Raw genomic sequence first — 13759 nt, 5'->3', positions numbered from 1 at the left:
AGTCCCCCAAAATAAGGCTGTTCAAAGGCAGCACAATGTACAAACTGTTATTTATCATTCCCCAGCTCTCATATCATTTACTGTTACTGCCTCATGTCAATTAAAGAAAAACACGAAACTGGAAAGTTTGACTGCGGTACCTGACTAATAAGATCTGGAATTCCTAACGCCCTGTCAATTTCTTCAAGACCCATTTCATCAGCATTGCTCAGCAGGGTGTCTAATTGATCCAGTAGCGCTTTCTCATCATTCTGAGCTTCTGCTGTAGTGGGAGGGCAAAGAAGATCATCCAGGGAGCTTCCAAATGGCTGCCTGTAATAGACCATATTTACAGCCAAATACATTATTGTAGGTACAAACAGTATAGATTGACTGCAAACTTGGGCAGAGGAAGGAGAGAACAGCATACATGGCTGTTTTAATGCATACAAACCCAGAGATTCTGACCACCTTAGACCATTAGTGAATCACAAATTAGCTTTTCTAGTTTTACCACATTAGCAGCTCAGGTACTTGGGTCAGAGAAGTTCATGGCATAGAAACTCACTGGACCTATTGTGTTTATGTCGGCTCTTTATGAGAGCATTCTAATAGTAATTCTGCAGCCATGCTTTCATCACATTGGAGTGAGTATCTCTAAGGAGATCCACATGTAGCTTCATTTGCTGGAATAACCTCCCTTTAGAAAAGGCACTTTGAAAATAGAAACAAAGAAAATTGGCCAGTAGGCAGAGTTGCACACTGTTCCACAGGACACCAAGCCATCAGCTCAGTTCCCTGGCTATATTTCCCAAACTCAGCCATTCAATCTGAAGGAGCTATTCAGTAGATGCCTGAAGCTTGCCAAGGAGGAAGGAGAGAAAGTTAGGGCAATGGTTCCAGATTGTTCTTACTCAACACTTGAATAGATTGCAACATATCTTTAGTGTTTACACTGCACCTGAAGCCAAAGAAACTGACCTTGGGATAGCTTGTTCAACTTCAATTGACACAAAATGAATAAAGGGTGGAACAGTGTGTTGGAACTTATCCAAATGGTGGCATGACAATCGGCCAATCACGAAGGGAGTTGAAAGTAGAGTTTGGTGATTCTCAAAACAGTCCCCAGTGTGCACATATCACAGCAAGTGGCCTGTAGTTCGCCACTAATTATCAGAGAGACCAGAATGGTAGCAAATATACAAAATTAAAATGTCAAAATAGGGGTTGCTCGTATAACACTGGGTAAAATTAACTCTGCTCTCAACTAGTGCTACAACTGACCTGGGAATGCTTGAAATCAACACAAAAGATGATATCAAAAATTAAAGACCAAGCTGAATCTAATATGAATATTTACTCTAAAAGTGAATTTTTTCTGAAACAAAAAACAAGCAGCAGGACCGTTCACAAGCTGACCTGCTCTGGTTGCCTGAGGCTCCTTGTTCCATCTGAAGGACACCTTCTGACCACGATGCAGTTGGATTGGCTGGACCTTGTTGTTGTCCAAACTGCGGACCTCCAAGGCCCATATCCATTTCTGTAGGTCCTAGGTAATGAGAATATTTATGAAAAAAATTACATTGCAGATTTAAAAAATCTGGATGCAGTACAGTAAAATTAAAAATGAACATGTCTTCATCCTACTCCTCCACCCAATCACAATTTTAACTTCCAGTCAAGAGGGTGGATATGATCTGCTCCTCTTCCTCTACCAATACAACTCAAGCCTATTGGAAACAGGTGCTTAAAAACAGTTCAGATCCTTCTCCAATTTGCTTTCCTCACTCTCATACGTGTGGAACCGGAGGAGATTGGTGAAGCATTGAACCAATATTTCTCTTCGGTGTTCACGCAAGGGGACATGAATATAGCTGAGGAGGACACTGGGTTGCAGGGGAGTAGAATAGACAGTATTACAGTTGATAAGGAGGATGTGCAGGATATTCTGGAGGGTCTGAAAATAGATAAATCCCCTGGTCCGGATGGGATTTATCCAAGGATTCTCTGGGAGGCAAGAGAAGTGATTGCAGAGCCTCTGGCTCTGATCTTCAGGTCGTCGTTGGCCTCTGGTATAGTACCAGAAGATTGGAGGTTAGCAAATGTTGTCCCATTGTTTAAGAAGGGGAACAGAGACTTCCCCGGGAATTATAGACCGGTGAGTCTCACTTCTGTTGTCGGCAAGATGTTGGAAAAAATTATAAGGGATAGGATTTATAGTTATTTGGAGAGTAATGAATTGATAGGTGATAGTCAGCATGGTTTTGTGGCAGGTAGGTCGTGCCTTACTAACCTTATTGAGTTTTTTGAGAAAGTGACCAAGGAGGTGGATGGGGGCAAGGCAGTGGACGTGGTATATATGGATTTTAGTAAGGCGTTTGATAAGGTTCACCATGGTAGGCTTCTGCAGAAAATGCAGATGTATGGGATTGGGGGTGATCTAGGAAATTGGATCAGGAATTGGCTAGCGGATAGGAAACAGAGGGTGGTGGTTGATAGTAAATATTCATCATGGAGTGCGGTTACAAGTGGTGTACCTCAGGGATCTGTTTTGGGGCCACTGCTGTTTGTAATATTTATTAATGATCTGGATGAGGGTATAGTTGGGTGGATTAGCAAATTTGCTGATGACACCAAAGTCGGTGGTGTGGTAGACAGTGAGGAAGGGTGTCGTAGTTTGCAGGAAGACTTAGACAGGTTGCAAAGTTGGGCCGAGAGGTGGCGGATGGAGTTTAATGCGGAGAAGTGTGAGGTAATTCACTTTGGTAGGAATAACAGATGTGTTGAGTATAGGGCTAACGGGAGGACTTTGAATAGTGTGGAGGAGCAGAGGGATCTAGGTGTATGTGTGCATAGATCCCTGAAAGTTGGGAATCAAGTAGATAAGGTTGTTAAGAAGGCATATGGTGTCTTGGCGTTTATTGGTAGGGGGATTGAATTTAGGAGTCGTAGCGTTATGTTGCAACTGTACACAACTCTGGTGCGGCCGCACTTGGAGTACTGTGTGCAGTTCTGGTCCCCACATTACAGGAAGGATGTGGAGGCTTTGGAGAGGGTGCAGAGGAGGTTTACCAGGATGTTGCCTGGTATGGAGGGGAGATCCTATGAGGAGAGGCTGAGGGATTTGGGATTGTTTTCGCTGGAAAGGCGGCGGCTAAGAGGGGATCTTATTGAAACATATAAGATGATTAGAGGTTTAGATAGGGTGGATAGTGATAGCCTTTTTCCTCTGATGGAGAAATCCAGCACGAGGGGGCATGGCTTTAAATTGAGGGGGGGTAGTTATAGAACCGATGTCAGGGGTAGGTTCTTTACCCAGAGGGTGGTGAGGGATTGGAATGCCCTGCCAGCATCAGTAGTAAATGCGCCTAGTTTGGGGGCGTTTAAGAGATCCGTAGATAGGTTCATGGACGAAAAGAAATTGGTTTAGGTTGGAGGGTCACAGTTTTTTTTTTTAACTGGTCGGTGCAACATCGTGGGCCGAAGGGCCTGTTCTGCGCTGTAATGTTCTATGTTCTATGTTCATAGTTAATTATCTATGGAAAATATTTTATAGATTTTCTTTACAAAGAAACATTAGATTGTAGCATTCTCATTGTCTCAAATAATTCTTAAGAGGAAGGAAGTGGGAGTGACAAGTGAGCCTCCTGCTCCTGCCATGGAAATGTTATAAATGTGCACAACCATTAAAGGATAGGAAAATGAGTGAGCAAAAGTGAGTAATGTAACAAAGAACCAACTTTAGAAACCAGACTAAACTTAAATAAGCTTTGGCCTATCCTTCAATCAAAGTGTGGAATTCAGAAATTGTGATGCATTCATTTCTGACAAATGGTTTTCGAAACATTGAAACAGAAACAAGGAGCAGTAGCCCATTCAGCCCTTCAAGCCTGTTCCACCATTCAATATGATCATGGCTGATCCTCTATCTCAATGCCCCATTTGCACACTCTCACCATACCCCTTGATGCCATTAGAATCTAAAAAAATCTCTCTTTCTTAAATACATTCAGTGACTTGGCCTCCACAGCCTTCTGTGGTGGAGAATTCCACAGGGTCACTACTCTTGGAGTGAAGAAACTTTGCTTCATCTCAGTCCTAAAGATGTGCTGGTTAGGTGCATTGGCCATGCTAAATTCTCTCTCAGCGTACCCGAACAGATGCCAGAGTGTGGCGACGAGGGGAATTTCACAGTAACTTCATTGCAGTGTTAATGTAAGTCTACTTGTGACACTAATAAATAAACTTAAAACAAAATGGTCTATCCCATATCCTTAGACTGTGTTCCCTGGTTCTAGATTCCCCAACCAAAGAAAACATCCTCCCTGTATCTGGTCTAATCAACCAGTTAGAATTTTAAACATTTCAGTCAGAACTCCTCTCATCCATCTAAATTCCAGTGAATACAGGTCCAGTCAAACCAGTCTCTCCTCATAAGAGAGTCCCGCCAACCGCGATATCAGCCTAGTGAATCTCTGCTGTGCTCCCTCTGAAGCAAGTATATTCTTTCTTAGGTAGGGAGACCAAAATTGCACGCAATGCTCCAGGTGTGGTTTTACAAAGGCCCTGTATCAAGGCAGTAAGACATCTCCACTTCTGAACTAAAATGCTCTTGTAATGATGGCCAACATATCAATTACCTTCCTAATTGCTCGCTCCACCTACCTCTCTACTTTCGTTGACTGATGTCCAAGGACATCCAGATCTCTCTGTACATCCACACTTACCAATATATTACCATTTAGCTGATAATCTTCCTTTCTGCTTTTCAAACCAAGTGGATAAGTGCACATTTAGCCGCGTCGTAATGCATCTGCTTTGTGTTTGCCCTCTCACTCCAACTTGTCTAAATCAATTTGAAGCCTCCTTGTATCCTCCTCACAATTCCACCCAATTTTGTGCCGTTAGCAAACATGGAAATGTTACATTTGGTTCCCTCATCCAAGTCACTTAAATATATTGTATATAGCTGGGGCCCAAACACTAATCCCTGCAGTATCCCACTGGTCACTGTCTGCCACTCAGAAAAAGACCCATTTATTCCCCACTCTGTTTCCTGCCTGTGATCCAATTCACGATCCATGCCAATACATTACCCCCTATCTCACGTGCTTCAATTTTGCCCACTATCAGGGACTTTATCAAAAGCCCGCTGAAAGTCCAAAGACACCACAACCACTGGTTCACCCTTATCTATTCTAGTAGCTCCATCCTCAAAAAAAACTCCAGTTGATTTGTTCAGCATGATTTGCCTTCATAAACCCATGCTGGCTTTGTTCAATCCTGCTAATGCTTTCCAAGAGTTCTATTAGCTTGTCTTTTATAAAGACTCTAGCATCTTCCCCGCTAACTTGGCTGTAATTCTCCTTTTTTAAATAGTAGGATTACATTTACCACCCTCCAATCTGTAGGAACTGCTCTAGAGTCTATAGAATTTTGGAAGATGACCACCAATGCATCCAATATATCCAGGGTCACTTATTTCAATATTTTAGGATGTAAATTATCAGGCCCTGGTGATTTGTCAGCCTATTAATTTCCCCAGCACCATTTCCTTGCTAACACTCATTTCCTTCAATTCTGCTCTCTCACTATACCCTTGGTTCCTGAACATTTCAGGGAGGTTATTGTGCCCTCTTTTGTGAAGACAGAACTAAAGAATGTGTTCAACTTTTCTGCCATTTCTTTGTTCCCCATTATAACTCTCCCGGCTTTTGACTGAAGGTTGCGAGGTGAGAGGCAGGAAGAAATGAAAGAGTAGAAAAACTTACTCAGTCCCATCATCTGTTGTTGAAGCAATGTTCTTGCACCAGATTGTCCATTAGATCGCATCTGCATACCAAGGGAGGCGTTACCCACCATAGCTCTTTGCAGGGATGAGCTATAGTCGGAGCTTGGTCTGATCATAGAGTTAGGTCCTGTGTTCCCAGTAGAGTTTGGCAATCCCCACTCCCCTGTTGCCATGGCTGTTTGCTGAGCAATGCTCATACCGCCATGTGAACCTGATGAACAGCAATAAGATTTAAATAGACTAGTGTTCCTTCCATAATTACATTTGCAAAGTTGAAATATGTCCAGTACAGAATGCACTGCACATTTATATAAATATTTTATTTATTGTACACAATATCTACTTATATGTATGGACGGTACAGTGGCACGACGGTTAGCATAGCTGCCTCTCAGTTCCAGGGACCCACTTGGGTCCCAGCTTGGGTCACTGTGTGCAGTCTGCACGTTCTTCTCGTGTCTGCATGGGCTTCCTCCGGTGTTCTGGTCTACTCCCACAGTCTGAAAGACGAGCTGGTTAGGTGCATTGACCATGCTAAATTCTCCCTCAGTGTACCCAAACAGGCACTGGAGTGTGGCGACTAGCGGATTTTCACAGTAACTTCATTGCAGTGCTAATGCAAGCCTACTTGTGACACTAATAAATAAACTAAGCTATTACACGGCCATCATCTCAATGAAATAAGAGATTCCCACAAAAACAAATAACACCCATTATTCGTTATTTATATAAATGACATTGATGACTATGTGGGGAGTAGGATTAGTAAGTTTGCAGATGACACAAAGATTGGATGGGTGGTTAAGTGAGGTGGAGTGTCTTGGGCTACAAGATGATATAGACGGAATAGTCAAATGGGCAGATAAGTGGCAGATGGAATTTAACCCTAAAAGTGAGGTGATACACTTTGGAAGGAGTAATTTGACAAGAAAGTACTCAATGAATGGTAGGACACACGGAAGTTCTGTGGAACAAAGGGACATTGGCATGTTTGTTCACAGATCTCTGAAAGTGGAAGGGCATGTTAGTAGAGTGGTGAAAAAGGCACGTGGGACACTTGCCTTTATCAATCGAGGCATAGATTACAAAAGCAGGGAAGTCATGTTGGAGTTGTATAGAACTTTGGTGAGGCCACAGGTGGAGTACTGTGTGCAGTTCTAATCATCACATTATCAGAAGGATATGATTGCAGTGGAATGGGTGCAGAGGAGATTCACCAGGATGCTGCCTGGGATGGAGCATTTAAGTTATGGAGAGAGATTGTGAAGGCTTGGGTTGTTTTCGTTGGAGCAGAGAAGACTGAGGGGCCACCTGATCGAGGTGTACAAGGTTATGAGAGACATGGACAGAGTGGATAAGAAGCAGCTGTTCCCCTTAGTTGAGGCGTCAGTCACGAGGGGACATGAGTTTATGGTGAGGGGCAGGAGATTTGGACGGGGTGGGGGGGGGGGGGGGGGGGAAGAGGGAGGATGTGAGGATACTCTATTCCTCAGGGTTATCAGTTGAGGGGGAAATGGTGTCCAGGATGCTGGAAGAACTGCTTGCTTCTTTTCTTTTACATCCATCTCAACAGACAAAAGGGGGCCAAGACAAAGTTTCATTCAAAAAACATCTCTGACAACGCACCAAAGCCTTATTGCAAAGCATGTGGAATTAGGAGGAGTACGGCCAATTGATAGATTCATAGTTGAAAGGCAGAGGTTGAGGGTAAAAGGGCAATACTTCGTGAAAGATACTATGACCAGAATTCTCCCATCGGGGGTGACTTCTGGTTTTAGGTGAGCGCGGCCGGAGAACCCCTCCTGGTGTTCCAACAACAGCTTTTGTTGGGGCTGCTCAAAACTATGATACTTATAAATAATCTGAATTTAGGAATTGAAGGAATATTAAAATTTGTTGTCGATACTATCACAGACAATAACTCAGACCAGAAAGGGTTGAAGGAGGGCATTGATGGCTAGCAGTTTCAGCACATATTAAAGTTTAATGCATAAAGTGTGACCTTGTAAAAGGAAACGGAAAACACCTCACATTCCATAATTTTAAGTCAATGAGAGAACAGAATAACCCCGTATTGAATACACATACATGCCTTAACAGATGATAGACCAAGTATGCAAGGCCACAAAAAAGATGATCATTGGTCTTGCAAATCAAAGCAGGCCCCAGTCAAGCGTCTATGCTTTTGAAAAGACTATTTTAAGTTGAGTGGTGAACATGCACAGATTCCCTGTTGCCTTGTTGTCAATGTAAGTTTTGAAGTGCTGCTCAATTATTGAAAGGAGCATGGGCATAAATTACTAAAATATCGATCCTCAAAAAATCCACAAAGGATCATGAATGTACATCAAAGTTCTTAAAATTAACGGGCAGAATAAAAAGTTTTATTTTTGAATTGGTAAGAACAGAAAGTATGGAATGGACAAATGCCATTCAATTCCATCAAACCCACTCCTGCCACAGACAATTTACTACTTCTTCTAACAGTGCATTGTACCTAATATAATGTTCTTTAATGGATAAAAGCTTGAAGGTGAAGTTTGCATAACATTCTCCACGAGCTCTCAAAGATTTAACCAAGAATTGTGGAATACCGATCTGCCCTTAGGATGAAATGTTTAATCGTCTGCTCTCTCAATCTGCATCGAAGATCCCATGGCACTAATTTCAATACGAGTAAGGGATTTTATCCCCAGTGGCCTGGCCAGTATTTATCATTCAATCAATATCACAAAAACAGATCAAATGATCATTTTTGCATTGCGGTTTCAGAGAACTTGCTAAGTTAGGGGCTGCTATTCTTAAATTAGAACAGTGGTACATTTCAAATGTTACTTCATTGACTTTGAAGCACTTTGAAATCTCCTGAGGTCAAGAAAGTGACCGTGAGCAATGTCTGAACAAGGTTTCATCTTTATACTATGTCGAATGTCAACACATCCTTCAACAACTCATTTATGTTTTTGGTACACAATATGAAATTTCTTCTTTCTGGGCAAGACAGCAAAAAAAAGGTGAAAAATGGAAGCAGCGTCAAGTTCCTAATCAGCTTTTTCCCTGTGTACTTGCATGTTTTTCATAAATTTGACCAAGTGGAAACATACCTGCACTCCCCACAAAACTTTCTTGGCTGCCTCCCATCCGGTTTGCCATCATTGCTTGCTTTGCCATCATTGCATATGGGCTGCTGTTCCTCAGAGGAGGACCAAGTCCTACATTGGGCTGGCCCTGGCTGTTAATATCCAACGACATTGCTCGGCTAAACCGGGGTCTCGAGGATTGCATAGGTGGTGGACTGCCTAAAGCTAATAAATTGACATAAAAAGTTACAATGTTAGCAGGGGGTATCCCAATAAGAATTCAAAACAAAATGTAAATACATACAGAATAATTTCTCCACTCAAGTAGGGCGGCACGGTAGCACAGTGGTTAGCACTGCTGCCTCAGCGCCAGGGACCCAGGTTCAATTCCCGGCTTGGGTCACTGTGTGGAGTTTGCACATTCTCCCCGTGTCTGCATGGGTTTCCTCCGGGTGCTCCAGTTTCCCCCCCACAGTCCAAAAATGCGCAGGTTAGGTGAATTGGTCATGATAAATTCTCCCTCAGGTGTACCCAAACAGGCACCGGACTGTGGCGACTAGGGGATTTTTACAGTAGCTTCATTGCAGTGTGAATGTAAGCCTACTTGTGACACTAATAAATAAACTTTCTGCCGATTAAAAGGGTTAGACTGAAGACTTTTGAAATTAGTCTTTATTCTTAATGAAAAAAATATTCTGGACAAAACAGAAATAGAGAAAACCCTAAATATTACATTATTTAAAATATTCTTCCTAAATTTAAAAAGTAACAGCATCATTGTAGAAAATGACAGAGAAGCTAGTGAATATTGATGGTAATTAATTGGTTTAACTTCAACTGTGTAACAATTCAGTTTTGTTACATCAGTTGATTCAGTAATGTCTCCAACCCATTTCCTAAACAAGTCATTAACATCCCCCTGTTAAAAGGAACAAAACATTAAAATATGAAAAAATTATCAAGATTGATGGTTGTTCTTACTTAAGAAGGTATGCTGAACGGCATTCCAACTATGAGAAAACATGGTGCATAAATTGCATTTTCCCCAGTTAGCTGTAAAAATCCTGTAGAGGTGAGTGCAACTTAAGCACTGCACTTCATAATGATTTAATTTCCTAACCAACTTTTAACTTTAATCACCAAAAGAAAGTAACTGATTGTTTATCCCATTGGCATCTGTGCCCAAGTCGGCTGTTGCATTTACCCATAAAACAACAGTTATTACATCTGAAAGTAACTCAGTGGATGTGAAATGCTTTGGGATGTCCTGAGGACATAAAAGACATTACACAAATGCTTGCAAATTTATAACATGATATAATGAGTCTCAACGTGACACCTTCCTTTTTCAAAGGAGTTCTGTGAATATGACCTTAATAATTCATATCCTGCTGAATAAGTAATCAATATTTGATTTCATGAAATATACAATATCAAACATGCAATTCAATCCCATCCCATAAAAAAAAGCAAAATCAAAAGCAAATCCACTCGACTGTTATAGTCTTGAAAATAAACTCAAATATTACTTTTCATTAATTTCATGAAATAAAAGCAAGTAGTGAAACAGTATATGGTTACATGGGTAAGATTGGTATAGAGGGATATGGGCCAAACCACGGGCAGTTTGGACTAGCTTAATGGTAAAAACTGGGCGGCATGAACAAGTTGGGCTGAAGGACCTGTTTCCATGCTGTAAATGTCAATGACTATGATTAGTATAAATTCAAAATTCCATTCATCAACGTAATTATTTCCTGGTGAACCCAATTATTTCCAAATTAATTGCCAAGACTACATAAAGTTCTCATCCAAGCGTCAAACTTCAGAACTAAAATCAGGAAGAAAATGCATTGCATTCATCAGCTGATTTTTAATCGCTGCCTCCCAACCTTTGCCCGAGTGCTAGGCAGGTAAAATGTATCTGAAGCACATTTATGCATGCAATGAGTAGCTTCGGGAAAGCAGCCAGCATAATTAAGGACCCCACGCACCCCTGACATTCTCTCTTCCACCTTCTTCCATCGGGAAAAAGATACAAAAGTCTGAGGTCACGTACCAACCAACTCAAGAACAGCTTCTTCCCTGCTGCTGTCAGAATTTTGAATGGACCTACCTTGCATTAAGTTGATCTTTCTCTATACCCTAGCTATGACTGTAACACTACATTCTGCACTCTCTCGTTTCCTTCTCTATGAACAGTATGTTTTGTCTGTATAGCGCGCAAGAAACAATACTTTTCACTGTATGTTAATAGATGTGACAATAATAAATCAAATCAAAGTCTGTACTGCAGGTTCTAGTAATACCCTAGCACTGACAAATCCTTGCTGTGAGAGAAAGAGGTTTTCAGCAACAGGTGGACCCATAGATTTGGGGAATTTTGGAAATTGTTTAGAAACTGCAATCAAAAGAACTCCATGCCAATCTCAGTCCAGGAAGAAAAGAAGGACATTCATCTGCTCCATGTTGTTTCACCCTGAAGGGATAGTTTCGGGGCTTTGTGTATCTCTCAAAATGTGCTTCTTTCCAGCATTGAGGGAGAAATTAAGGTAGGAAAGCCAGGCAAGTTCCCTGCCACTGAGAAGGTCATCACTCCAATCCTCAAAATCTCTCAGGTAGTACAGGATTTTGTAGGCCAGCTCTCTGATATGATGCACTTTGTTTATAATTTAAGGCTCAAGACTAAAAGTTTCTTGCATGTTAAAAAGCTAGATACATTAACAGTTTTAGACAGCAGGTGGCAGAGTTTTCTTCGCCTAATACAGAAGAACGATTCCACCATGAGTTAACAGAACCAACTTACTGCCACGGATTTGCTTCGGTGTTCCTGGGGAAGGTGAGTGTCCTCTTTCAAACACCATGACATCCTGAAACATTGCTTGTTTGTTCATCATAGTGTTGCTATTCCCAGACTCCGGGTAATACTGGGGCAAATCACCCAAAATATCATCTAAAGTGTCCAATTCATTGCTTGTCTGAAATATAAAATAAAAGAAAAATCAGTATTAGAAGTTTAAGGCCCATCCTAACTGAATGAGTACAAATTTATATCAAATAATCACAGTAACTGCTCGTTTACTCAAGCCACGAAGAACACAAGAAGCAGCCGCAGGAATAGGCCACTAGGCCCTTCAAGCCTACCGCACCATTCAGTACAATCATGGCTGATCTATGCCGGTCGCAACTCCTTTTCTGTTCCATTTCCCCATAGCCCTCTACTCCTCGATCTATCAAATATTTATCCGCCTCCACTTTAAATACTTCTGATGATCCGGCCTCCACCACCCACTGGGGCAAAGAATTCCAGAGATTCGCCACCCTCTGCGAGAAGAAATTTCTACACATCTCAGTTTTTGATGACCAGCCCTTTATCTTGAAGCTATGTCCCCCTTGTTCGAGACTCCCCCACTAGTGAAAACATCTCACCATTTACCTGGTCAAGTCCCCTCAGGATCTTCGAATCAGATCACCCCTCATTCTGCCAAACTCCAAGGAATACAGACCCAGACTATTTAGTCTCCCCCTTGATAGGACAAACTTTTCATCCCAGGAATTAGCCTGGCCAATCACCTTTGTACTGCCTCCAATATTACTATAACCTTTTTTAGATAAGGGGACCAAAACTGATCGTAGCATTCCAGGTGAGGCCTGCACAATTGCAACAAAACCTCCCTATTTTTAAACTCCATCCCCTTTACAATAAAGGCCAAATGCTGTTTGCCTTCTTAGCGACTTGTTGGACCTGTTTGCTAGTTTTTAGTGATTCATGCACTAGAACACCTAGATCCCCGTACTTTCACTCACCTGCAGTCTGTCTCCATTTAGATAATAATCTGCCTTTTGATTCTTCCGACCAAAATGCATGACCTCTCATTTCCCCACATTAAACTCCATTTGCCAGGTTTTTGCCCAGTCACCTAATCTATCTATATCCTGTTTCAGAATCACAATATCCTCATAAGAGTGAACAATTCACAGAATACTACAGTGCAGAAGAGGCCCTTCAGCCCATCAAGTCTGCACCGACGCATGGAAGGTCCTGACCTGCCCATCTAATCCCACTTGCCAGCACTTGGCCCATAGCCTTGAATGTTATGGTGTGCCAAATACTCATTCAGGTACTTTTTAAAGGATGTGAGGCATCCCACCTCCACCACCCTCCTAGGCAGTGCATTCCAGACCATCACCAGCCTCTGGGTAAAAAACCTTTTCCTCAAATCCCCCCAAAACCTTCCACCCTTCACTTTTAACTTGTGGCGCCTCGTGACTGACCCTTCAACTAAGGGGAACAGCTGCTCCCTATCCACCCTGTCCATGCCCCTCAATCAGGTCGCCCTTCAGCCTTCTCTGTTCCAGAGAAAACAACCCAAGCCTATCCAACCTCTCTTTATAACTTAAATGTTGCATCCCAGGGCAGCATCCTGGTGAATCTCCTCTGCACCTCTTCTAGTGCGATCACATCCTTCCTATAATGTGGCGACCAGATCTGCACACAGTACTCCAGCTGTGGCCTCACCAAAGTTCTATACAACTCCATCATGACCTCTCTGCTTTTGTAATCTATACCCCGATTGATAAAGGCGAGTGTGCCATCTGCCTTTGTCACCATCTGCTAACCTGCCTTTCCGCCTTCAGAGATCTATGGACAAACACGCCACGGTCCCTTTGTTCTTCGGAACTTCCCAGTGTCAGCCCTTTCATAGTATACTTCCTTGTCAAATTACTCCTTCCAATGTGCGGGCCAGTAACTGATCCCTGCAGTACTACACTAGTTACATCTTTGCACTCTAAAAAGGACCCATTTATTTCAACTCTCTGTTTTCTATGTGACAGCCAGTTTCCAATCCATGCTAACACACTTCCTCCAATTCCATGGATTTTTATTTTATGCACCAGTCTCTTATGT

At 42.1% G+C, this 13759-nt stretch overlaps 1 protein-coding gene across 8 annotated transcripts in view; it reads right to left on the bottom strand.

The window, feature by feature from the left end:
* Nucleotides 1–13759, bottom strand: part of LOC144508603 (nuclear receptor coactivator 3-like) — a 210978-nt gene that overhangs the window by 16218 nt on the left and 181001 nt on the right. For all 8 annotated transcript variants that reach the window (XM_078236776.1, XM_078236774.1, XM_078236780.1 and 5 more), the window contains 5 exons: nucleotides 11657–11828; nucleotides 8875–9075; nucleotides 5751–5981; nucleotides 1399–1528; nucleotides 141–312 (listed from right to left, as the gene is read on the bottom strand). In XM_078236776.1, coding sequence (XP_078092902.1) covers nucleotides 141–312; nucleotides 1399–1528; nucleotides 5751–5981; nucleotides 8875–9075; nucleotides 11657–11828 — 906 coding nt within the window. The remainder of the gene's footprint in view (nucleotides 1–140; nucleotides 313–1398; nucleotides 1529–5750; nucleotides 5982–8874; nucleotides 9076–11656; nucleotides 11829–13759) is intronic.

This window comes from Mustelus asterias, chromosome 20 (genome assembly GCF_964213995.1).
Source record: "Mustelus asterias chromosome 20, sMusAst1.hap1.1, whole genome shotgun sequence".
NCBI lineage: Eukaryota > Metazoa > Chordata > Chondrichthyes > Carcharhiniformes > Triakidae > Mustelus > Mustelus asterias.
Note: the sequence above shows the minus strand (reverse complement) of the source record. Positions and strands in the feature narration are given on the sequence as shown.